The following is a 25753-nucleotide window of genomic DNA, read 5'->3' as shown; positions in this document are numbered from 1 at the left end:
CACCCTTTACCTTGACCCTGAAAGATACTGAGCTTCAACCACTGCTACTGCAGTTGACAGGGGCAAATAATGTGGTGAAGCCCCTCCTGTGTGCAGGGACCTGCGCAAGGCACACTGGATATTCTATAGTATCTTATCTTCAGATCCCTGACGGAGGCGGAGGCAGCCGCTGCCACTGCTCTCACTTTAAAGGTGAAGAGTCTGAGGCAGACGGAAAGTCACTTGCCTGAGTGAGAGCTGAAGCCATGCATATCTGACTGACCCCAAGACCCACCTGCCTCCAACAACCCTCCCCTGGAATTTAGAATCTGATTTCAAGGAAGAAGCCCAGGGACACCTGTGGAATTCATTTCTAAGGGCCTGACACTCGCTTCATCTTGAAGGGACTCATTTGCCAAAGAAACTAAATGTACTTGCTTCTCGGGGCTGCCCCATGAATGCACCAGGCATCTCTAACCACTAAGCCCAGAGACATTCTTCATGGGCAGCTCCACTGTAGACAGCAGGGTGTGAGGAGTGAAGTGAGGCTTCACGGGTTTAGAACAAGACTGGAAACAGGAAGACACAGTAAAAGAATGGAGATAGATTGTGTATGTGTCTGTGTGTGAATGTGCATGAATGTATGTGTATGTATGTCTCTGTGTATGTGTATGAATGTATGTGTATATGTGTGTGAATGTGTGAATGTGTGAATGTGTGTATGTCTGTGTGCGCGTCTATGTGTGTACATGTGTGTGCTATGTATGTGCACATGTGTGACTATGTCTGTGTCTTTGTGTGTCTGTAACTATGTGTGTGTATGTGTGTATGTGTGTGCATGTGCACATGTATGTACGTACACACCAGCATGTGTCTGTGTGTATATGTGACTCTGTGTGTATTGTGTGTCTCTGTGTATGTGTGTGAATGTGTGTGTCTGTGTGTGCATCTGTGTGCATGCATGTGTGTGCTGTGTGTGTGCATGTGTCTTTGTGTGTCTGTGTCTATGTGTGTGTCTGTGTGTGTGCATGTGCATGTGTGTGTCTATATGTGTGCATGTGTCTGTATGTGTCTCTGTGTGCATGTGCACATGTATGTACATACACATCAGCATGTGTCTGTGTTTATATGTGTCTGTGTGTGTATGTGTGTGAATGTGTGTGTGTCTGTGTGTGAGTATGTCTGCCTATGTCTGTGTGTCAGTGTCTATGTGTGTGTGTATGTGTGTATGTGTATATACATGTGCCTGTGTGTGTCTATATGTGTGCATGTGTCTGTATGTGTCTCTGTGTGTATGTGCACATGTATGTATGTACACAGCAGCATGTGCCTGTGTGTATATGTGTGTATATGTGTCTGTGTGTGTATGTGTGTCTGTGTCTGTGTGGTCTATATATGTGTGCATGTGTCTGCAGGTGTCTCTGTATGCATGCGTCTGTGCATGTGCCTCTGTGTGTGTGCATATGTATGTGCATACTCTGAATGTACGATTGTGTATTCGCCACCTGAGTAAAATTATTGAGTACTTGCTAGAAAACTTAATTTCCGTTAAAGACAGGGAATATTGAGACATCGGAGTTAGAGGATCCCAGGATGAGTGTTCCTGAGCTGAGGTAGCAAAGGGACCATCAGAGAATGTCCCCTGGAAAGAGTACAGTCAATGCAAAGTCCCTGAGACGGCTGTTCACTATGTCCTCATGTGAGGTACTGTTCAAACATTCCCGTACGCACCTCAGGGCTTGGGGACTCAGTCCCTCTGGGTTTGTACCCACACAGTCCTTGTGTGGTTGGGCACATGACAAACTGTTCTATTTCCTCTAATTCTTTTCTTTTGCATTCCCCATGCAGGTTTCAGGAGGGCATTCTGGGTAGGGATGGTCTCAAAGACATCGTTGGGAAGATAGAGTCAGGGGCCGTGGTCTGACTCAATCACATGCTACTCTCTGCAGCCCCCTCCTGGATTCCCTCCTGGTCTATCTGCCCCTTGAGCAATCCACACTGAACAGGCTCTGTGGCCTACTCCTGCCCACAATCTACTTCACACACCTTCCTTTCATCCAGTCCCTCGGAGGTCAAGTCAAGCCTCTTCAGCAGTGCAGGGTCCAGCGCCTGGAACCGACGGCGGAATTGAGCGAGCCCCATGTGTTCAGCGTAACCTGGGGACAGAGCAGGCCAGTCATGGTGGGAAGACTCAGGTGACACTCTGGTACGTTAGAGCTCAGTCAGAGCTGTCTGATGCTCACATGTTCCTGCTATTGGGGCTCCCTGTACAGACTCCCTCCTCAGCAAGACCTTCTGGAAAACTCTGCAGTGTCCTCAGAGGGCCTTCTCTCAGGTATCCCCCCCCCTCTCTCTCTCCCTGTGCACGCTCTCTCTCTCCCTGTGCGCTCTCTCTCTCTCTCTCTCTCTCTCTCTCTCTCTCTCTCTCTCTCATGCTCTCTCTCCCTGTGCGCGCTCTCTCTCTCTTGCTCTCTCTCTCTCTCCCTGTGCTCTCCTCTCTCTCTCTCTCTCATGCTCTCTCTCCCTGTGCGCTCTCTCTCTCTCTCTCATGCTCTCTCTCCCTGTGCGCTCTCTCTCTCTTGCTCTCTTACTCTCTCCCTCTCTCTTTGCTCTCTCTTGCTCTCTCTCATGCTCTCGCTCTCTCTCTCTCTCTTCGCTCTTGCTCTCTTGCTCACTCTCTCACCCTCTTGCTCTCTCTTTGCTCTTCCTCTTTTGCTCTCTCTCTCTCATACCTTTCCCTCCATTGCCCCATAAGAAACTGTGTTTAAAGCCTTTGAACACTGCCCAAGGCATTATGCTTCTTCTTATGTAATCTATGGGGCAAGAAAAGTCCTGTGCACAGATAGACAGGAGACACCACACACATCATAATCATACCGTACACATGTATCATACATCATAAACACACACACCACACACATCACATAAACACATTATCACAAACACAGCATACTACACCACACACACACACACACACACACACACCACACACACGCTCATACAGACATGAACACACCACATACATATGGATACACACAAACTCATAAACACTCACACAATCACATATATATGTCCACATATACACACACTCTAAGATACAACAGAGCCTGGTATGCGTCAGGCAGGTCTATTGGTTGTGGGACCTGACTCCCAGCTGTGGATTCCCTTTTCCCTTTTTTTCTATGACTGTGTTCATCTCCGTCTGCCTGAGCTGACATGCATGGTAGTGTGTGTGTGTGTGTGTGTGTGTGTGTGTGTGTGTGTATGGGGGTCTCAGCTCTGCACCAAGGACTCCCAGCCTCTCTAACCAATGACCTGATTGCTGCCCTGCCTCTTCTGGGGGTACCCCTGCCCACTAAGAGGAGACGAGCCCCCAGGGACCCGTGAGCTTCTTGACTCTACAGCAAGGGCACAGACCTCAAGCCCTCAAACTGTGACTCTTTTGGAAAAGTCTACTCTTACCCTGACAGATGTGGAAGGTTAGGCCTAGCCTTTTAGAAAACAGAGACAATTGTAGAAGCTAAGTGGGCTTCAGAGTAGGGAAAACCCAATTCACATTCAGGCCCTGCCTTGTCCCTGTTGTGTGACCCTGAGGAGTCTGTCACCATTTCGAACCTCAGTTGCTTCATCTGTAAAATGGGAGACAAATGCAACTTTTCTCACTGTGCGCACAACTCAGGGCACATAGTGGGTGCTCCTGTTCTGTGACTACCTGACATATAATGCGTGTTCTTGTCCTGAGGCTGCCTGGCGCATAGTGGGAGCCATCAGGACAAGGTACTCTGCTCCCAGCCATCTCCTACCTGCCCTGTGCAGTCGCAATGCCTCCAGGATATGAGAGCCTGCGAGCTGAACCCTCAGTGCTGGGATGTCCGGAGCTGGGGGTTCGTTGGCTCCACCTTGGTCCCCACCAGGCTGTGATGGTGTTGGAGTCCCCTGCCCAGCCTTGGTTTCCACTGTGGTTGGCACAAGACAGTGAATGAAATGCAGCTGAGACCTTCTCAGCAAGCTGATAAGAGCATCCTGGAACCAAAGCAGACAGGGAAACATCGACAGTGTCTCAGGGGGAAGCATTCAGGCATCTGGACATTCAACCTGGCCTGCACACCCATGGGGACCCACTATGTCCCTCATCCAGGATCTTGTATTTACTGGTTTATGCTCAGGGAAAGCAGGACCTTTAAAACGGCCCCTGTGGACACATGGGGAAATTGAGGCATAGGCAAGGCCAGTGAGGGGCCCAGGTCACCCCCAGTAGAGTTACCATGACTAGGAACTAGGAGTAGAGATTTGAAGCGTTCATTCTGTTACCAGGTTAAGGAAGCCTGTGTCTATATACATCAGTGCTAGACCCTGCTGCCTGCACCCCACCAGAGGCAGTGACTTGGGGAGAAAGGCAAGTATAAGTCTGATAGCACAGACAAGGAGGCCCTGGTGACCCATGGGTATCCCCAAAGGTCCACAGCCCTAGGCTTGGACCTGGGGAGGGGTCACCTCTCAGGAATGGCTGTGGCCACACTTCCCAAGGACTTAGGACCTCCATGCTCCCCTCAGCAGAATGGAGGAGACCCCTCCTGTTGATTTTTGAGCGCATGGTAGAACGAAGCAGCCTGACAGCATGGTGGTCCCTGTCATGTAGGTTCAAGGTCACATAGAGCCTGGCTCACTCACCATCTGCAGCTTGATTTGGGCACAAGGAGCCTTCCTCTTCACTGCGGCGAGGCTGCTGGCAAAGGCCCTCCGGACCACGCGACCCCGGTGCAGAGCCTGCTGGGAGGTGCCCTCAAGCCCAGCCACCATTAGGCACACAGGAGGCAGCTTGGCCCGGGCCTGGAAGAGGCTCTGCAGCTCCTCCCTAGTGAGGGAAGAGAGAGAGGTTGCAGGGAGCTCAGCTACATGGAAAGAAGGCATAAGCCCCTGTATTCACAACCCTCCTGCTTGTGGAGCCTTTGTCTCAGAATTGATGGCTCCTTCCTCAGAAGCTCTCTCCTCCCCTGCCCTTGAGCATCTTCCTCCTGGTGATCCTACAAAGTCTTCCTCATCCTGAAGGCCCAGCCATGTTAGTTTTCCCTAGAACAAGCCAAGTATACAGTAGGCACTATCTACATGGTTCACTGCTACACAGTAATAATGAGGCACCAAGGCTCGAACTAAGCAATTCCCTCTTTCCCCCAGCCTGCCCACAACTGGCCTCTTCCAACATGCACGGTGCGGGTACCTGGCTCCCCAGTGCTCCCTCATGTAACCAAGCTGGCTCTGCTCAAGGGCAGAGATACGGAACCAAAGTAGGTGTCCGACAGAGGAACGGAGGAATGGATAAGGAAACATGACTTATATCACAACAGAATTCTTCTTAGCCACCACGATGAAGAATGAAGTTAGACCGCTTGAAGAAGGGTAGCCGTGACTGGAAACAATCGCATTAAAAGACCCCTGGTCCGTCTCAGGAGGACAGAACCATTGCTTTCTCTCCTCTGCGAATCCTGGACTTGGTAGAGACATAGGATTGTGTGTGTGCTGATTGCAAGACAGTAGACCCAAATCCCTCTGGGAGCGAAGAGGAATAATGATGGTGGAGGGGACAGTGAGGTAGGGACAGTAAGAACGGACCCAAAGCACGTTGCATGCTACCCAGTGGTCGCCATGCAATCCTTCAGACAGAGAGATCCACGGGGAGCTGGGAAAGCAATGCCACATAATCCATTGTCATAATTCTAAGTAATATATCAAAGTTTCTTCTTTTTCTCCAGAGAGAAAAAGGCAGCTGGTGTTCCAGTGGGTGGAGCTGGGAGCCAGGGGCCTTGTACCTGCCCAGGACCACTGGCTCTATCTCCCCATGGAGCATTCAAGGACCTTTCCCCACTATCTGAAGGCTCAGGTCCTACTCCAGCCACAGCCCTAAAGACTTAGGATCCAGACCGATGCATGCTGGCTCACGGGAGCCCAAGGCGCTTGGATGTACTAAAAGTGTGAGCACATGATAGGACCAACAGAGATGTAGCACATAGTGTGCTCACAGCAAGGTCTGACCAGGATGTCAAGTGTCAGCATAGAAGCCACAAGCCTGAGGTGGACAAGGCAGATACTCCCAATCCCAGCCCCAACCTGACATGGGGTTCTGTCCACTGTCTACCGCAATGGACGGAGATCTCTGCCTTTTTCACTTCTCAAGTGACCTTGGGCAAGTCCCATGCTCTCTCCAAGAGACCAGACTACAGCTTAAGGAGCACGCAACCTTCAGAAAGCCTCTGAGCCCATAGGTGGAGCCCTAGAGACCTGAATCCAGTCCTGGTGGGCTCCCTGAAGCTCTGACTACAGATCTTCACCCCAAGATCAAGCAGAGATTAGAGTCACCAGGGTTAGGCTCTTAGGTGACCTGCTGCAACGAGTTCAAAATGTTCTTCTAGATGTGTTTATCTGGTGTTTCTGTCGTTTGCTCTGAAACGGGGTTTTGCTGTGAGGACCTGGTTGGCCCGGAATTAGCCATGTGAGCCAAGATGGTCTCAACTCACAGAGATCGCCCTGCCTCTGCCTCCCTTCCAGAGCTCGGGGATTAAAGGCTTGCATCATCACCCCTGCAGAACATTCTAATAGGAGTTATGTCCAGTCGTGCTATGGCTCTGGCTGTTGCTCTAATGCTGAGACCCAGGCTCACTCAGTCAGTAAGAGTTGGTCCCACCATTTCCTGACTCAGTACCACTCACTTGGTTTCAGCCGCCTGGTCTCAGAGCAGGAAAGGACTCTACAAGGCCCCAAGGCATGCATAGAATCTGCTGCAACCCAGGCTTCTCCTAAAGCCCCCTCTTGCTTTACATCACCGAAGCTATACAGAAAGCACCCGTGTGTGGCCAGCACCCGAGCATCCCATGCTGTGGTGTGGAGACCGAGTTTCCTGTATGAGCGGGAGGGCACTGAAGCACAATGCACACATCCCCTGGCTGAGAAGCAGAGCAGGTCTGCTGAGCCTTCTGCTTGGCATGGCTTTGACGTTACGGTGAAGGAAGTCATAGGAGAGACTCACTGTCACTCCAGTGTCCTAGAGCCCCATTCGCTAACCCTCCTTTTGCAATATTCCCAGTCTGGGTCTCTGCAAGAGCTGTGAACTCCAGTGGCCTTCTGAGATTGAGGTTTCCACTGGACTCTGATCATAAGACCCTGAGATGCTGGTAGCTTCCCTGAGCATTGGGTGGGTTCAAGTTGTATCCTAGCCCTGTCAGGAGAGTCAATCGACTCTGTGGTCAAACGCAAGGAACTTCACCACTGGGGATGTCTGTTTCTCCATCTGCAAAATGGAGGTACGGAAGTAAAGTTCCTCCGAAGCATAGCAGGACAGGTCACAGTGTGCAGTCAGAGTCAGCATACACTCCTTCCCAATTCGGCTGCCACCCGAGACACCAGCCCCTCCCCCTCTCGCCGCGCTAGGCTCTGCCCCACTTGGTTTCCAGCACTGAACTTGCAAGTCACGTACCCTCACAAAGCAAGCATTTTCTATTAACCTAGAAGTGGAGTCTGGATTGCTACAGGGCCTCACGCTAGTGTTTCTGGGACGAGTGATCAGGGAGTGCAGAGAGCTTTTTCCTACTGCTACAAAACATATCATTTTGGTTTTATGAGCCCCCGGGTTCTAGGATGTCCATAAAAGTTACTCCAGGCACATCATCTCTCAGATACTTAATGAAAGGTGGAAAGCCAAAATGTGGAGACACAGCTCTTTAGCTGGGAGCTGACTGCCCCGAAAGCCTTCTCTGCTCTGCTGCTAGGTCTCCTCTGCCCCAGGGGAGACATAGCACTACTACAATTGGAGTCATGGCCTCCGTTCGGCTGCAGACAGAATGGGATTTCTACATTGCCGTTGCTTACTGGATTGCTGTGGAACAGAAACAGCCGTAGGGGACAATGCCCCTGCCCTGTCCCACGCCCGGGTTGGCTCACCTTTTTGACTGCTGCAGGATTTGAGGGGCCTCCAGGGCTGAGAGGTTGGGCTTGGCTCTTCGAAGCCAACCTGTGAGGTCGTAGCGCACAGGGTCCCTTCCCAGCTGGTGGAAAAGCTCACAGTTAAGGGGCTGCTCACAGGTCCGCATCGAGGGGGGTTCTAGAATAAGACGGTAGTGCATGTCGGGGGTCTGTCAGGAACGTGTGCACTGTTTGCATACCCTACCACAAATCTAAAAAATAGTTAATGCATTTCTAGATAGCTGAAGCTGTCGGTTCCTGGTGAACACGCTCTCTGCATTTGTGAGATGCACACATTACTTGCAGGAAAAAAAATCCTTTTTGTATTCTTAACCCGCACATACCTATTTGGCCCAAACATCGCAGAACACAGTCTTTTCGAATTTCCTATACGTACCCAGCTGTCAGCCAGGCTATGATTTACATCAAGTTTTGTTTAAACCAACTCACATTTCGAAAAACACATTCATTTCAAAAGAAACACTTGACCATGATCCTGATGCATATAAGCACCAGCTCTTTCCTGCCATCCATGGAGATAAGTATCTGTTAAATACTTTAGATACTGTGTATCCATGTGCAGACGAAAACCGTCTGAAGTGCTGTGAGCCAAACAAAGGCAACACTGGGAGATGCTGACGCCAGACTCTTGGATACAAAAGGCAGGATCAGAAAGAGGCACAAATGACTTGGCCTTGGGGTTAGAGGGAATGCAGATTGCCTGGAATGTAAGGAGTTGCCAAGCCACAGAGTTTCTGAACCTTAGTTCCCTGGTCTGCAAATTGGGGCTTAAATAATATATACTTCCCAAGGTGGAGAAGGGTCCAAAGATGTACAAAACATTTAGATAGCTCCTGGCACGCAGGACTCACTCAGCAAATGGCAGCACTGCCAAGACTGTACTAATCTTCGGGTGATGCTTTCAAATTGCAAAGTGTTTGTCTCTCTCCTTACTGTTCAGTGTCATGCATGGTACATGGATTGTCAGAAGCATTTGGGATGCATGGATAGATGAATGGATGAATGGATAGATGGGTGCATGGATGGGTAGGTGGGTGGGTGGGTGGGTGGATGGATGGGTGGATAGATGGGTAGATGGATGGATAGATAAATTGATAGATGGGTGGGTGGGTGGATGAGTGAATGGTGGATACATGAGTGGAAGGATGGATGGATGGGTGGATGGGTGGGTGGGTGAGTGGGTAGATAGGTAGATGGATGGATGGATAGATAGATGAGTGGGTGGGTGGATGGGTGGATACATGAGTGGAAGGATGGATGGATGGATGAATGGATGGATGGATGAATGGATGGATGGATGGATAGATGGATGGATGGATGGGTGGATGGATGGGTGGATGGGTAGATGGATGGATGGATGAATGGATGGATGGATGAGTGGGTGGGTGGGTGGGTAAATAGGTGAATATATGGGTGGCCGCATGATTAGATGGATACATGGATGGATGGGTGGTAGATGGATAGGTAGATGGGCCGATGGACATGTCTGAGAGATGCAGTCTTATACTATATTGTTTTAGTCCTTCATTATCTTCCCCGTAAGGCTGGATCTCCAGGCAGGGTCTTCTCAGCCCTTTCTGTTCAACCTCTGGGACAAAATTCATAGGATGTGACTATCCAGGAACACAAACTCTACCCTGGTCTCTGTGGTAGTTTGAATGAAAAGCCCTCTTAAATTTCATAGACTTCAGTACTTCATCACCTGAGAGTGGCACTATTTGAAAGGATTAGTAGGTATGGCTTTGTTGGTGTATCACAGTGGGGTCGGAGTGACCTTTGAGGTTTCAAAAACCTCATTCCAGAGACTTTCACTTCCTGATCCAGATGTAGAACTCTCAGCTACTTCCCCAGTGCCATATGTGCCTGAATGTCACCATGTTTCCCACGTGATGACAATGGACTAAACTTCTGAAACTGTAAGCCAGCCCCCTGATTAATTTTTTTAATAGGAGTTGCCTTGGTCATGGTGTCTTCTCACAGCAATAGAATAGTGACTAAGGAAGGCTCACTAGCCCATGGGAGGACACTCAGTCATAGTATCCATTCCAGGGTTCATTCTTGTGAGCTCAGAGCTCATCAGGAAAGTCTAAAGGTATAAAAGCCCTTTAATCAACCTGTCTGAGTTAACGTGCCTATTTTGACCCATCTAGGACAAAGAGCAGAGTCTCCGCCTGGGAAAAGATGGTCTTGGAGCATCCTACTCAGAGTATCTGGGATTGGACAATCAAGCCTAGTAGAAGAAAGGTTTACAGACATCAGCAAGTCCCTTTCTAACCGAGCCACACCCCACAAGAGGTCCTCTCCTTCCAACCCTACCTCCAGTCTCTTTTTACTTTAAAGTCCTGACAGAGATGATGCTGCATTTGAGAATTTCATTTCTTTGGATCTGCATCATTGAGCTTTCACATAGTCATCAGCTTTGTGTCAAGAACCTAAGTACCTAATCACCTCAGGGCTACTTTAGGGACTGCCTCTGTGAGGGGGACCAGCCCTGCTCTCCCCTGCAAGGAGCCGGCCCACCCTGAAATGGGTATGGCTGATACAAAAGTGTGTGATGTCAGATGTCTAATCTGTCAATCCATCCATCTGTCCATCCCAAATACGTCTGACCATCCATATGTCAAAGAGTAAACGTGCAGGAGACAGCAGCCCAGATAGCATGAGGTGTTGTTTTACCCAGGTGATGGTCACAGAGGGTCCCCAAGACTCAAAGGAGGCGAGGAAGTTCACCCATTGTGCTAGGCTGTAGAGGAAGAGTGCCCTGGTGCATAGAACTAACAGTACACAGTCCCTGGGGAGGGGGTACACATGGAATGTTTGAGGAGCAGCTGAGAGATTGGTATAATTGTGTTCTGTTTCATTTACATGCTCACAGCCTGAGATGGGCTCCTATATTTTTAAAAAAGAGTCTTTTAACTTCATAGTTTGGGAGGCTAGAGGTTCAAACAGCATGATGTGGGGGAGGGGTACTCTGGGACCTCCCTAGTTACATCATATTGTGGCAGATACGTGTGTGTGTGTGTGTGTGTGTGTGTGTGTGCACCCCAGGGGCCTGCAGATACACTTGCAATCTTGCTTTATGAGCATTACAGTGTACACACAGATAGACTATGTTAGTTACAATGTACATACAGGTAGACCACATTAGTTACAATGTACACACAGGTCAACAATATACACAAAGGTAAACTATGTTAGCTACAATGTACACATGGGTAGACTAGGTTACTAATACACAGGCCTACCTCACAGGTGTATGTGTGTCTATGTAAACATTGTATTTGACCTGTTTTTTCCCCTCTGTAATCAATAAAAGTCAGCACATGCTTGTGACCTTCCGAAACAGATCCAGGCACTGTGCTGGCCTAGCAGAGAACTCAGGGCCTTTCCTCACTGGCATAGACAGATTCCCATGACAAGGCAGGACTTAGGCCCCATGCCCACCCCAACCTCCTTTACCTTCAGCCCCAGATGCCTTCTTCTCAAAGCCTGCATGCAGACGCTCAAGTACCACGCTGTCACTGGAGCCTTCCACCCGGACTTCTTCATCTAAGACCCAGAAAAGGCCCGCAGCATCTTCAATACCTCTTCCAGCTGTTAAGTGGACCTGGAGGGAGATCAAGTGTATGCCAAGAGTCAGTTCTGGGTATCTCTTCCCAGCCCTCAGGACTACGCATGTCTGGTAGAACCTGTGAACCTGTTCAGCCTTTACTCTCAGTACTGAAGCCAAGTACCATCTGCAAAGGGTCTGAATCCTCCCTGTCTCCATCTTTAACTCCTGATGACCTTGGACAACCTTCTGTGCCCCTCTGAGCCTTGTTTCCCCATGTGTAAAATGGAGTCTGGAAAGGTCTTCCCCAGAGATTTGCCTTGGGGATTTAAGAAAGGTGTGCCTGCTTGTAATTCCTCCCCAGACACACACAGGGAGCTGGAATGTGTGTGTAGCCAGCCTGCCCCCATCACTCTATCTTAGAAGTCTTGGTATTTCATTATACTGAGATCTCAGGGAATAAATTTAAAGAGACAAGCACTCAAAGAAAATCTTAGAGAGCATGAACTTGAGTCCATAGCAGACATGGAATGTTAAAGCTAGCCATAGCAACAACCTTCCAGGGAATCTGTGGGTTTGGGTTGGTACATGAGGGAGGCCTGGTGAGGTTTGAGTTGGTATGAGAAAACAATGGGCTGAGGAGTGATGGGAGCATGGTAACATCATCGAATCCCAGGTGCCTGGGGCCCTGGGAGGCCCAGCACCTGAGGCTCTCAGTCCTGAAGCAGGGGCTCTGGTGGCCTTTCTGTCTCTGAAGATGGAGAAGGCAAGGGACACATCCAAGGTCATATGGTGAGTCCCTAGGGCAAAGCCTAGAAAACTCTTGGGCATCCTCACTGCAGTCAAGATGGATGGATGGCCCATCCTCAGGAGAGGCCCTCAGAAGCCACAACTCAGGGCCCTCTGACTGCTTCATGCTCCCAGCTGACCCTTCCAGACAGACAGATAAGAAAGCCTGAAGTGAGAACAACTCTAGACCCTTCAGACAGGAGTCTCGGCATAGAGCCACTCCCTAGGGCTATGGAGGAGGAAGCACCACACAGGGAGTGTGGCACACTGTGACCTGCAGGAGCCATGGCAACCATCCTTGGTCAGCAGGAGACTGGATGAAGAAGTGCCACTGTCAGGATGCTTCCAGCCACACTCAATGACAACCGCTCTCCATGCGACGTTTCTGTGAGGGTATGCCTACTCAGAGAAACACACTGTGCCCACTTTGAAGAAGGACAAAGTGAGGCTGAGAGAAGCAAAAAGACGGGCTTGAGGGAATCAAGAATAATGACCGGCAAAGCCCAGACTGTGTCATAGCCTCAGAACTTTCATACCAAAAAAAGAAGGGCAGAAAACAAAAGTAAAAAAAAAAAAAAAATCAGGGTCACAGGTCAAAGGTCAGTGGGTGAGCTGAGGTACTCATCAGCAGGTTCTGGGGATGAAAGAGATGTCTTGAGGCCTTTCCCACAGACACCCATCTGACTCTGAGATCATCACCTTCCTTGAGCCTCTGCGGGCAGCATCTTCAACGGAATCCCGATGGCCTCAGGAGGGAGCTGCTGGAGCCCCCAACAGGTGCCTCTGGTCAGCTCACAGGAGTCTGTTGTCTGTCTAAGGCAGTTCTTCAGAACAGAGCTGAGTGTCGGGTCTTAGGCCCTAGGGCTTTTCCACATCTACACCGCACACCATCTCTAATCACCCCTGGGGGTGGCTCTAGGTGCACAGAGCTTAGAGAATGGGCGTCTCAAAGCCTTTCATAGACTGAGTTTCACGTCTGAGAGGCCCAAGTTCCTGGGTCCCTTCTTACCTGAGAGGGGTTCTGATCCACCACAGCCACTGTAGTTCCCGGGGAGGACTCTGGGAGGTCAAAGGGCACGGGAATGCCTTCCTGAAATTCGTAGGAAGTAACCGTTAGTCCCCTCTGTAAGCTCGGCGGTCAGGAAAAGGAGGGAAGGCTCCATCACTAATAAGCCGTTCTTTCAGAGTTAGTTTTAAAATCGTCGTGAAATATGCATGTACCCAGAAGTGGACCACACGCTCCAGAGTCATGCCCAGACCAAAGTGCCCCCAAGCTCCCTAGAGACTTGTGAGCAGTAGCAAAAAGGTCTCCGGTGCTAAGGCTTCAAGGCTGTTTGTTCTGTAGACGTACAATCCCCAGTGATAACAGATAAACAAGCATCAGTCTCAGTTTCCCATGGGATGGAATCAAGGGTCAGAGAAGGTGGTTAAGTGTTCTAAGGCCACACAGCCAATCTGCCAGAGTCAGACTCTCCAACCCATAATTACTCGTGTCTGATCCCTGTTTGCTGCAACCAAAGGGATGACTGGGATTTGTACGCAAGTTATACTACAGGAAACAAGATGGCTGCTACTATCACCTGCCCCAGGCACTCATTGGAGACCTGGGATCCCGACCTCGTTGTCACGTGGACACAGAGGATGGTCATCTGGATACATTCTCTTGGTTGTCTACTGGGGCTTGAGTATTCCTCTGTGCTGACGGTATGAATGTGTCCCCTCCGATGGCCAGCTTGGGAATATGAAGATAGGGGCTTTTCAGAGGGGACTGGACCGGGTGGCTGGAATGTAAGTGGTTTATGGGACGTGGCTTGGTGTGTGTACTTGTTACTCTGTTAGAAATGGCTGCTGTCCTCGGGAGGGAGCACTCAGCCTTGTGTCAGTACCCAGCAGCAGCTCCTGAGGGGCCATCTGCACCAAGGCAGAGGTGGAGGAAGCCAGAGCTGGAGCGAGGTTTTCTGCAGGAGACTCCACCCCACCTGGGCCTCACCCCTGGGCACAGGCCAGGGAGGCCCCAGCCCAGCTGACACACACCTCTCTGTATCTCTCCAGAGTAGAGACAAAGGTCCGGTGGTAGAACAGCAGCTGTAAACGTTCCTGGGCATAATTGTAACACAGCTCCTCGAAGGTGGCCGCCCGGTCCTTGCCCTGGTGCCGGGGGTTTTGAAAGCCTGGGGTGTCGACCACCATGATAGAAGCCATAGACAGATGTTGGGAGGAGAAGGATCTGGGAAGAGAAGAGAGGGGCTCCAAGCTAACGTGGAGTCGGCTGGGTCAAGTCTCCCCCATGGTGGAGACGGAGAGACTGAGATTTGGAGATCTGGCTTCAAATCTAAGGTCACGGGCTGGAGAGACGGCTCATCAGTTAAAAGCACTGACTGCTCTTCCAGAGGTCCTGAGTTCAATTCCCAGCAACCACACGGTGGCTACAACCATGTGTAATGGGATCTTGGCGCCCTCTTCTGGTGTGTCTGAAGGCAGCAACAGTGTACTCACATGCATAAAATAAGTAAATCTTAAAAAAAAAATCTAAGGTCACCATTTACAGGCTGTGTGACCCACCGACCCCACCCCAGGTAAGTTACTTAACCCTCTGAATATGACTTTCCCTGGTTGTTTAATGGTGACAGAGGTAAGCTGGTCCCCAGGAGCGGCAAAAGACACAGGGGTTTAAGTGTCAGATCCAGCCCTGATGAGAGGCCTTCAGCAAACATGACTTTTCCATCAGGCCCCAAGTCAGAAGCTGCGGGATATCATCCCCTCTTTCCCCAGGACACTCTGCAGTTGAGAAACCATTTTGTGTATATTTTACAGACGTGCACTTTTAAGCTTTCACCTCCTTGGCTGTTTCCAAGCTTCTGTCAAGGGTGAACAGCCTAGGCTACTCGAATCAAAAGACAAGACAGGACAGAAAAATTCTGCAGCAGTCCCTAGCAGGACTCTGCAACAGAGAGGCTGTGTGTCTCTGGGGAGAGGTCTGACCTCTCTGGTGCTCAACTGTGAGATGATTAAAGGTAGAAGCCAGCTCCAAAGGCTTCTGGGAGAATGGGGCGTTACAGCACATCCGTCCTCACTGCAACTATGCAACTTGCCCTGTGATTGGTCCTCAGCAAAGTCATTGCCAGCAACATCTGCAGTCAGATCGAGAGAGTGGGCTTTGAACCTTAGTCCTCACTTCTGTTTGTGAAGAGTTTTCTATGTATAAAGCAGGGTCAAGTGGTACAGCCACCACAGAGACCACCATGAGAAGAAAGCTGGGGAGGCAAGCACCTGCTAGAGCCTATAGCCGTCCTGGTGACCTTCCCTCTCATCAAAGCCTCTTTTGTGGAAATGCCGGCCTGCCATCTAGGAGAGGCGGCCTCTCTGCCTCAGTTCACTCCCTGCTCTGAGCCCAGCCCTCCCTTCCTCTAAGCGCGATGATCCCTTGGCTTCTAGATAAGGCTCCCGCACCTCCGATGTGTGGTAATTACTCAGACAGCAATAGAGGGAGTTGATTCCAAGGCCCCCAGTGACTGGAGATCCCAGCTGCTCAGTTGCTATGCAGCAGCTCATCCCTTAACAGGATTTGGAATCCTAATTATGCCGTGCGCCCTTGAGGAGAGGGGGACCCCCCCTCCCTGAGTTCCCCACGGGCCAAGCTGGAGATGCTCAGTGAGTTTCTGCAGAAGCTGAGCTCAGAGCATCCCGGCACACGCTCTGGACTGCCGCCCCACAGGCTACCCTACCATTCTGTCCTTGTCCCCATGGTTAGCAGGAGAAGTTAGAAAAACCAATGACAAGGGCCACTGGAAGACAGCAGCAGAGGGTAGCATCTCACTGGCTGGCTCCTCCTACCCAACCCACATATACCTCACTCTGTCTCACTTGCACAGTGGGCTACTGTGTGCAGTAAACACCACAAAGCATGTTGAGTCATTGTGGCCATCCCCAGCCCTCAGCAGCTGTCCCAAAATCTGTAATTTTTATTGTTGTGTGTGGGGTGAACATATGTGTGCACATATGTGTGTGCGTATCATGTATGCGCTCATGTATGTGGCACATGTATGTGTGTGCAGGATGTGTGTGTGTGTGTGTGTGTGTGTGTGTGTGTGTGTGCGTGCACCATTGCTCTTCCCCCAATTTTTTGAGGCAGGGTTTCTCACTAAACCTGGAGCTAAGTGCTTTGGCTTGCCAAATGATTTACCTGCCTTCACACGCTAACCCCCAGCACTAGTATTATCAGGTGACTGCTAGGCTCTAAACTTTGTCCCTTTGGCTTGGGCAGGAACAACTTTGACCACTGAGCTTTGCTCTCAGTCTCTGCTGTTGGTATTTTCACGGTGAGAAACTTATTTCAAGGTATTGCTTGCTTTGTCTAACCCCATGATAAGTCCCGAGGAAATGGCCACTTTAAAGTTGTGGAGACCAGAGAGGTAAATGGGCTTGACTAAGTTGCACAGCAAGGGTGGGATTTAAGCACAGCTCTGCCCACCTTAGATGCCCTTTCTCTGTTCAAAGCATGCCACCGTGTGAGAGATGGTCCTGGTTTGTTCCCACTGATCTCTGCAGGAGGCCTGGCCTCAGTCCGACAAGGACACTGTTACCTGTTGATGAGGGAGACCACAGCCACGAAGAGTTCTTGGTACAGGCCAGAGGCCATCCCCTCCACACACTCTACACCTGTCATCTTCAGCCCTGGCATGGAAGACAGAAAGAGATCCGTAATTGAAGGTCGTGACCAATCCCGGGGCTAATGGCATTAATACCAAGTAGCCAAGGTCACCAGAGGGAGGTGACACTCGCTCTGTTCTCTAAGAATGTGCCCATAGTTTTAGGATGAGGTACAAACATCCATGATCCTTATTGCTTTAATCTACGTCTCCATTCAGAAGCTGGGCATGCCCCAAAGTAAGGAACCATCTTGGGTCGGGACACAGGATGGAAGTGTGTCCATTTTTCAGTCACAGGTTCATACTCAGACTCGACCACTTCACTCCTAAGATTTTACTCAGGTGAGATGTTCTGAGAAACAGAGCAGTCTGGCTTCACAATGTCCTCCGGCTGTTTGAATTGGCTGGAATCACTGTGTTGCAGTAACTCAGCTCCCAGGCAGAGAGAAGGGCCCCACAATGGGACTCCGTCCATGCAGAGGTGAGAGCAAGTCAGGCACCGAGCTGTGGGAGACAGCAGAGGGCTCCTCTCCCATGCTAGAAGATTGGAAAGCCTAGCAGGCCTCGGACTTGACTGAATGCAGAGCCACAAACACGTTTCGCTAAAGCAGCTGGCCTTGACGAGGCTGTGCATTGGAGAGTGGCCAATCACAGCTCGTGACCTTCCACCCAGTTCCCTCCACAGAATTAGAATCCATTTCCCCTCAAGACAAATACTTCAGCTTGCACATTCTAGACAGCCTGCCCACTGCTGCTCCTAAGCATTCCCGTCCCTCCTTTATCTCCATCCCCACCCTGGGCTGTTGCTAGGCAACCCACGGCCTCACAGCATTGATCTGAGGCACACAAGTCCCCTGTCTGCTTAATGTCTGTCTCAGAGACCTTTGCTGGACAGGCCAACTCAGAACTCAAGAAGTGCTCTCTGTCTGTCTATCTTGCATGGGTACATGGCACCTCTTTTCATGCATGGGGCACACATCCACATGCATGCCCAATATTCACCCATGCACTCATGTAGTATACAAGCATCTGTGTGTGTGCTTGCCCAGATGCTCAGGCCCAATTCAAGATGCCCCTTTGGGCTTTCTGTGTCACCTCAGTGTCTAGACCCAGCATCTGCCACCCCATCTCACTCCCACTGCCATGTTTCTGGTTCAATGTGTCCTCTCTCATCTAGTGACTGTGTACATCTGTGTGTTGGGGGTGGTGTTACATGCTCATACAAGAGTGTATGTTTGCACATTCAAGTGGATATATACAAGTGTGTGAGAGTGTGTGCATGCATGTGTTTGTGTGTGTTGGGGGTTACATGTTTGTGTAGGTGTGTACATGCACACATGCAGGCATGTGTGCATGAGTGTGTGGGTACGTGTGTATTGTATGTTTGTGAGTACGAAAGTGTATGTGCACATTTGTGTGTGCATGTGTGTACATATGTGTACCTGCATGTTTGTGTGTATGTACATATTTGTGTATGTATACATGTGTGTATGTGCATGTGTGTACATGTGTGTATACATGTGTGTAGGTTTGTGTGTATGTGCACATTTGTGTGTACATGTGTGTATGTGCATGTGTGTATGTACATATATATACATGTGTTTATGTGCATGATTGTGTCTATGAGCATATTTGTGTGTGTGAGTGTGTGTACATGTGTGTATGTGCATGTTTGTGTGTATATGCATGTGTGTGTATGTGTGTGTGACACTGGCACCTGGCTCTATCACTTTGTGACTCACTACTCACTCATCGGATCCCAGGGTGATCGCTGCCTCCTCAGTGCTGGCATGCACTGCTCTGCCCAGTTTTTAGGCTGGTTCTAAGGATGCAAACTCAGGTTCCCATGTTTACATGGCAGGAACTCTCCCCACTGGGTCATGCCCCAGCCCTCACCTGTGATTTCTACAGGTTCTTAGCTCCTCCTCCTGGTCACTGCTTAGCTTTCAAGGTGACACTTCTAGAGCACATCCTGACCAGCAAGGCAAGTCACACCCTGCCCCATTCTTCAGCTTCTCTGTGTGCCTACTGGCACCTACCCTCCATCTTCTCCACATCTCCCTCTCCGTCCTCGGCATGCCAGTCCTGCTCTCATCCCTCACACAGGTAGGTCTGCCTCCCCTGACTGTCAAGATCTCACAAACACAAAGCACACTGGAAATCTGTCAGCCCTGGGCACTGCCTGAGTGTCCCATCTCCCCGCATGGAGGACCCTTCCAGGGCTCAGCAGCTTCCTTGGGTCCTGACCAGAGTGAACCATTTGACCACAAACACCAGACAGGGAGGAATGATTTCTCTACCAGCCAATGCAGGTACTCCCTGGCACCTCCACACGTGCACAGAATTCTTGAAGTCTTAATGAACACAAGAAAACACCAGAAAGCATGAGGTGCAGGTTCTAGTGCAGTCCCAGCAAGATCCACATCCTCATAGTGTAGCCTCGGAGACTCGATACCTGAGCAGGCTTCATTGTCCTGCAGGCCCTGGCGCTGTGGCCCTGACGTCATCTGCTCGATAATTTGCCGTAGGTGGTGCTTGAAGGTGGCAGTGTTCAGTTCCTCATAGTCACAGCCCAGGGCCTCAGCAGCATGGTTGGCCCACTCAAACCGCATGAACTGCTTCCGGCCCACTGCACAGAGGATGGAGAAGAAACGAGGGGTGAGATGCCAGACACAGGGTAGCTGCATGCCCAAAAACACCTCGGGGAATCTCGTCTTTTCACGCCTACTTTGCTTATTGTTTTTACGCCATTAACGAGGACAGAGAAACACCCTAAATGGAAATAGGGTAGAATTGGGATATATTCACCCATGTATGCGTCTATGTGCACACCCATGTATATATTTATGTGCACACCCATGTATGCATCTATGTGCACACCCATGTATGTATTTATGTGCACACCCATGTATGTATTTATGTGCACACCCACTGTGTATCTATGTGCACACCCATGTATGTATTTATGTGCATGCCCATGTATTTATGTACATATCATTATGTATTTCTGTGCACAACCATGTGTGCATTTCTGTGCACACCCATGCATACATTTACATGCATACACATGTATGTATTTACATGTATACCCATGTATGTATTTATGTGTACATCCATGTATGTATTTATGTCACACCTATGTATGTATTTGTGTGCACACCCATGTATTTATATGCACACCCATGTATGCATTTATGTGCATGCTCATGTATTTATTTATGTGCATACCCACTACCTTTTGACCCCTGCCTGCCTACTCAACCACACAGCCACTTTCCAGTTACCTAGCCACACATCCAACCAGCCACCTGTATGTTCAGCCCTTGTTTACTGAGAACCTTTGATATGAGAGCAAGTTATACTTGTTGATGACTCTACTTGGTGACCCCTCACAGCTTACAGTCCAGGGAGGGGTTTGGGCAAGAAGCAAGCAGACAGACAGACAGACAGGCAGGCAGGCAGGCAGGCAGGCAGTGAGATAACCTCATGTGGTGCATACTGCAAGGAGAGACTAAACCAGAGTGTGGACACAGTGGTTGTGTCAGTATGTGTTGCTCAAAGGAACCCTGGGAGGATGTGACAGTCGGCTCAGCTATGACCAGGAAGGAGCTTAGAGGCAAGGAGTTGGTAGAGAGGCCCTGAGGCAGAAATGACTATGGCATGGAGGAGGGCAGCTAAGTCCTCAGAGACATTGAAGCCACACTGCTGAGTGGAGTTCAGTTAAGACAACCTGACTTTGTGTGGCACAGACCATGCTCACGAGTAAAAGCTTAAGTGAAAATGATGAGGAACCACCCCACAAGAGGATGTGAAGCCATTTCTAAAGCTCTGTCACAGTGAGAGAGTGGGGAGAGGATGGTGATAGGGCTTAGCAAGTGAGGGGCTTGCCACCAAGCCTGAAAGACCAAGAGTTCAATCCCTGGGACCCACAAGGCAGACTAAGTCCTGCCAGGTTGTCTGCTCACGCCACACAAAGAAATAAATGCTTTCAAATTATTTTAAGTTACATGACAAACAGGAATGCAGTCATCCCAGAATTATGCAGTTCAAGGAGCTGACATTTTCCAAATTCTCTAAGGTAGCTGTGGGCTGATGTTGTAACCTAAATACAAATAACTAATTAAAACAAATCATAATGCGCTCCTTTCAAGGGCTCTGTCTTCTTGCAAATCTGTTTCTTTCTCTGAAATAGAATCGATGGTTACCCTGCAGGCTGCCAGGGCTCAGAAGGGTCAAGTAGACAACAGAACAATCGTTCTTGGGGTGAAACTGGAACCCTGGGGGAGATTCTGCCAGAGACTTTAACCAGCACTGTCCTGGGAGCATGGTAACTAGCAACGACTTGGGGGGTGCCCCCATGTGCCCACTACACAGGGACATTCGCACAGACACTACTTCCCAGGGGTGATGAAGCTGAGACTTAGGGGAGTCAGTCAGAAATGACACCGCTGGTGATGGTGGTGGTGATGGGGGAAATGATGGTGATGATGATGGTGATGATGGTGATGTTGGTGATGTTGGTGATGGTGTCAACCATACTGGTTAAACTTTACTGACCTCACCTGGTTGAAAATGCTCTATTTTTAAGTTCGCCTTGCTTGGAACCTGGGAGTCCATCTGCAATCCTACGTGTTGCACACGGAGAAAGCTCGACATGTGTCAGCCCCTCCCACACCCCACTGATTGCCTTCACCATTAAATCTTCACGAGCGTTCCCGACACTAGTACCACTTGTGGTTCTCTTGAGGGTTTGAGATGAGCCTTACTATTCAGCCCAGTGGCCTGAATTCTCTGCACAGCTTGAACTTTGCCCCCCACCTCTGTCTCTGGGGTGATGCTGTTGTTTAGAGGTTACACTGTCACTTAGAGGTGACAAAATAGATACAAAGGATCCCCCAGACAGCGGAGAGCCACCGAGTGGAAGAACCCGCAGCCCCTGAAGCCCACCCATCCTCCAGATATCACCCAAAATATCCTTAAGACCCAGGTACATGGACCCTGACGGGAACCCGGTCATCTATTTCTCTCGGAGAAACACATGTAAAGGGAAATGTTAGTTCTCCATCTCAGATGAGAGTCCTTGTCGCCTGTCACAAGAGAGAAGTAGAAACACACACAACATGGGCGCCAGCAAGTCATTAGATTCTAATTAGATCGTTACCTCCACAGCTGAAGCCAGCTTTCTCTTTGTTAAAAAGGGAGCTGGGCAGGCACTGGAGAGGAGCAGGATGGCCCATTACCCCTGGATGAGGCCAAGGCAGGGATGGGAGGGGGCTGGGAACAGACTAACAGGAGCTGACTTCCCCACTACTGTCTCTTGTCATCTTCTGTGCCCTTCCCGTCCCGCCCCACACCACTGTGCACTTCTGCCCTGGAGTCTCTGCCCCCTACTCTACCCCACCCTCATCCCTTTCAGTGACCTGCACAGTCTCAAGCAGCTGGTGGAGCTGAGGAGGGAGCTGGTGGTGGGGTTTCTGGGAGGAGCTAGGGGTGGCCTACTGGACTCTGTTTCCTCCCAGCCTACATTTCCAAGTTCTGTTGAGGGGCCTCCAGCTAGAGAAACCAAAATGGGGGCTTGGCCAGTAGCACAGGTGCTGACCGAAAACTCCTCAGACAGGAGCAGTGGCCGGGCCCATCCCAGGAAAGCCAAGGACCTGATCAGAGGAGCCACCCGACGGGGAGAGAGAAGGCACTGGTTAAGATCATAGCTTCAGATTCCAATTTCTACCACTGCCACACCAGACGACCACCACTCAAGCACAATTATGACCTGTGACTGTCGTGAGAGCTCCCAAGATCCTTTTAGGCACAAGACTGAGTGGAGAAGGCAGGAATACCCAGCGCACTGCCACCGCATCTCCTCCTGTAACCTCCAGGGGGCGCTCATTGCCAGCCCTGCCAGTGCAGGGCGCCCAGCTGCAGGTCTGTCAGCTGCTTCAGGAAATGGCTAGCATTGGGAATCGGCATCCCCTCTGGGGACCCTGAGTTAACTAAAGCTACTTCTTTACTGAAATGGGGTCATGGGTTATCTCAGTGTCTGTTACCAACCCCCTCCAGGGACACTGTTGTGCTCCTCAGAAGGACTCCACTGAGGTTGGGGGCGGGGGTGCCCCAGCATCTGGAGAAACAGGACAGTACCTCGGTGAGGTCATCAGTTAACAGTAATGGCAGCCAGTGAGATTTGTGTAGGGCTTAGGTGCCAGGAACACTGCCAGGCCTCATCCCGTGGATGCTCACAAAATCCTGCAGAATGAGCAGATGGAACGAGACTACCGCTACTCACCGTGAAGTTTCCTGCTCATTGTGCTACAGGAAGTGAGTGGGCCTGCCCGCTGTGCTAGAGGAAGTGAGCCCTGGCCAGGCCTGTGCGGCAGCTACTCCGCTGTCTTCCACCCAGGGCTCATTACTGTCATCTTAGAGCCCCCCAAAAGTCACCTGGGGAGGAACGAGTCCAGAAGTGGGTGTGCCTGCGCATGGCTGATGGCCAACTCTGGCCACTCTACCCTCGCTTCCTCCCTGTCTCCAAGGCTTTGGAAAGAGAGTGTATGAGCCCCGCTCTACCCTGAGAAGCCAGCCATCTTGGAGAGTTGTGAGCGCCATCTTGGACCACCCGCCTACCACCAGGACAGCAAGACAACATCAAGCTAAAGATAAAACAAAGTGGAACTGGGCAGAGGGTCAGGAGGGGACTGTCAGAGAGAGAGAGAGAGAGAGAGAGAGAGAGAGAGAGAGAGAGAGAGAGAGAGAGAGAAGTCAGAACTAGCTCTGACAGGGACAGTGTGTGTCTCTCCCTGCCCCCAGCCTGCTGCAAGGGGTTGCCCATTTGCTGGATGCTCTTTACAGCACCTGCTAGAGCTCCAGAAGCTATGCCTGGAATATCCCCCTCCCCACGAGTGCAGAGGTCATTCCCCACTGTACGTTGGGTTGGCAGCCATTTCTTGGGTTTCTGGTATAAAAAAAAAAAAAAAAGCCTCTTCTGTAGCCAGGGGGCAGGCAGCCCCACCCTTGCTTCCCTGCTTCCCAGATCCCTTCTGGCACCTTCTAGGCTCATACCACATGTGCACCCTTGTCCTGGAACACTTGTTTCAGCATCTTCCCCTCAGCAAGCCGAGGAAAGGTCCAGGAGAGACCAACCACCCGTGATCACAGACACAGGTGTCTAGCTGGGTTTCCCTTTAAATGATGGTGGCCTGGGAAAGAGTCCATAGAGGAAGCCAACCTCTCAGCCAGCTGCCTTCTCTCCTGCTGCCATCTTTTTTTATTTTCCCCAGAGGTTACCTGCATGTCTGAGTAAGGCCAGGCTCAAACCATCAGCCTCCTAGGGAGGGCAGGGCTGACTCAGTGATTCTCAGTGGCAAATCAGTGGCAACAGAGGTATGGAACAGGGCAGGACGGCCTCAGAGTTGAGTGTCTGTCTCCCCAAAGGTCATCTAACACACTAGAGGAAAAAGAGGCCCCAGGGGGTGCAGACATGGCCTGGTCCGTAAAGGGGGGGTGGCATGAGATTGGGTCCCCAGCACCTACAAGAAAAAGCTAGGTTTATCAGAGCAGTCAAAGACTGGCTGTACACACACACTGAGGAAACTGATCCTTGTATTCTACACACACACACACACACACACACACACACACACACACACACACACACACACAACTCCCGTCACAGCCTGGTTAAGTGTCATCACTGCGGGACTTCTCACAGCCTTTAAAGCAGCTCTTGTGAGTCTCCAGCGGGGGGGGGGGGGGGGGGTTCTTGTTAGCACAATTTAACCTCGGGATGCCTTCGCTGAGCCTGCAGTGCATCCTAGGTCGCATCGGACACTGCTCTGGGAAATTCTGGTTCAGCCGAAAGAGCCTGCATGGTTACTCTGTCTCCAGAGCCACCAGGAAGGCGAAGCCTCGAACAGGGGAATGAGAGGGGGACTGAGAGAGGGAAAGGCAGGTGTGAGAGCAGATCCTGAGGCTGCAGAGTCGGGATTCAAATCTACCTGTGGAGGTGAGGTTTGTGAGGGGAAGGAAGGAGGAGAAAGAGGAGGGAGGGGAGGAGGGAGAGGGAAGAGGGAGAGAGGGAAGGAAGAGGAGGCAGGAGAGGGAGGGATACAGAGGAGGGAGGAGGGAGAGGGGTTAGGAAGTGGGCAGAGAGGAGGGAGAGGAAGGCGGAGGACGGAGGAGGGAAGGAGGGAGAGAACATGCACACAAGTTGACAATGGCACAGCTATTGTCCCTGCGCGCTGTGGGTTCAATTGCTATCAATTACCGTGACCTCCTGCATTTATTAATAACCGAGTTATTCCTCCTTCCAACAATAGCTGAGCTGTTCCCGAATTACTCAACATTACGGGGACTTATTTATAATGCCAGAGCATCTGGCTCCCACTGCCTCACACGAAGATTTACAATTCCAAAGCCCGAGAAGACAGAGGCCACCTGCAGAGACCAGATAAGCCAGAGCTGTGACTGCAGCCTCAAGAAGAAGGAGTTGGCTCTGGAGACAAAGCCCGCTGGTTCAAACCCCACCTCCACCACCACCTGGTACCACACGATGCCCTGAGAAGTGAGTCTGACTGTCTGACTCTCAGTTGTCATCTTCCTCAAAATGAGGGCTGCAAAGATCAGAGGGGAGCATGTCTGGAGATGTAGCAAGGCTGCAGGTTCATCAGCTCTGCACCCGGACATACTACCCTCAGGAAGGACAGATTGATCAGGGAGCAAAAGTTCAGCAGCAGAAGCATCCAGAAACTAGGTCTCTGTCCAGAGGGCCGTCAGAGGCACCATGAGAAAGGCCACCCCTCACTCTTAAAGAGCTTCCTAG

The 25753-nt window shown here is 50.6% G+C and overlaps 1 protein-coding gene across 3 annotated transcripts in view; it reads right to left on the bottom strand.

Annotated features, from left to right (window-relative positions):
- The window catches only part of Myo18b (myosin XVIIIb), a 206515-nt gene that overhangs the window by 143264 nt on the left and 37498 nt on the right, over positions 1-25753 (bottom strand). For all 3 annotated transcript variants that reach the window (XM_087578550.1, XM_087578549.1, NM_001432425.1), the window contains 9 exons: positions 19397-19570; positions 16876-16966; positions 14327-14519; positions 13302-13382; positions 11413-11560; positions 7912-8071; positions 4651-4834; positions 3783-4002; positions 2026-2135 (listed from right to left, as the gene is read on the bottom strand). In XM_087578550.1, the coding sequence (XP_087434676.1) occupies positions 2026-2135; positions 3783-4002; positions 4651-4834; positions 7912-8071; positions 11413-11560; positions 13302-13382; positions 14327-14519; positions 16876-16966; positions 19397-19570 (1361 nt within the window). The remainder of the gene's footprint in view (positions 1-2025; positions 2136-3782; positions 4003-4650; positions 4835-7911; positions 8072-11412; positions 11561-13301; positions 13383-14326; positions 14520-16875; positions 16967-19396; positions 19571-25753) is intronic.

Source organism: Rattus norvegicus, chromosome 12 (assembly GCF_021556685.1).
Source record: "Rattus norvegicus strain SHRSP/BbbUtx chromosome 12, alternate assembly SHRSP_T2T, whole genome shotgun sequence".
NCBI lineage: Eukaryota > Metazoa > Chordata > Mammalia > Rodentia > Muridae > Rattus > Rattus norvegicus.
This window is presented reverse-complemented; position numbering and strand designations above follow the sequence as displayed.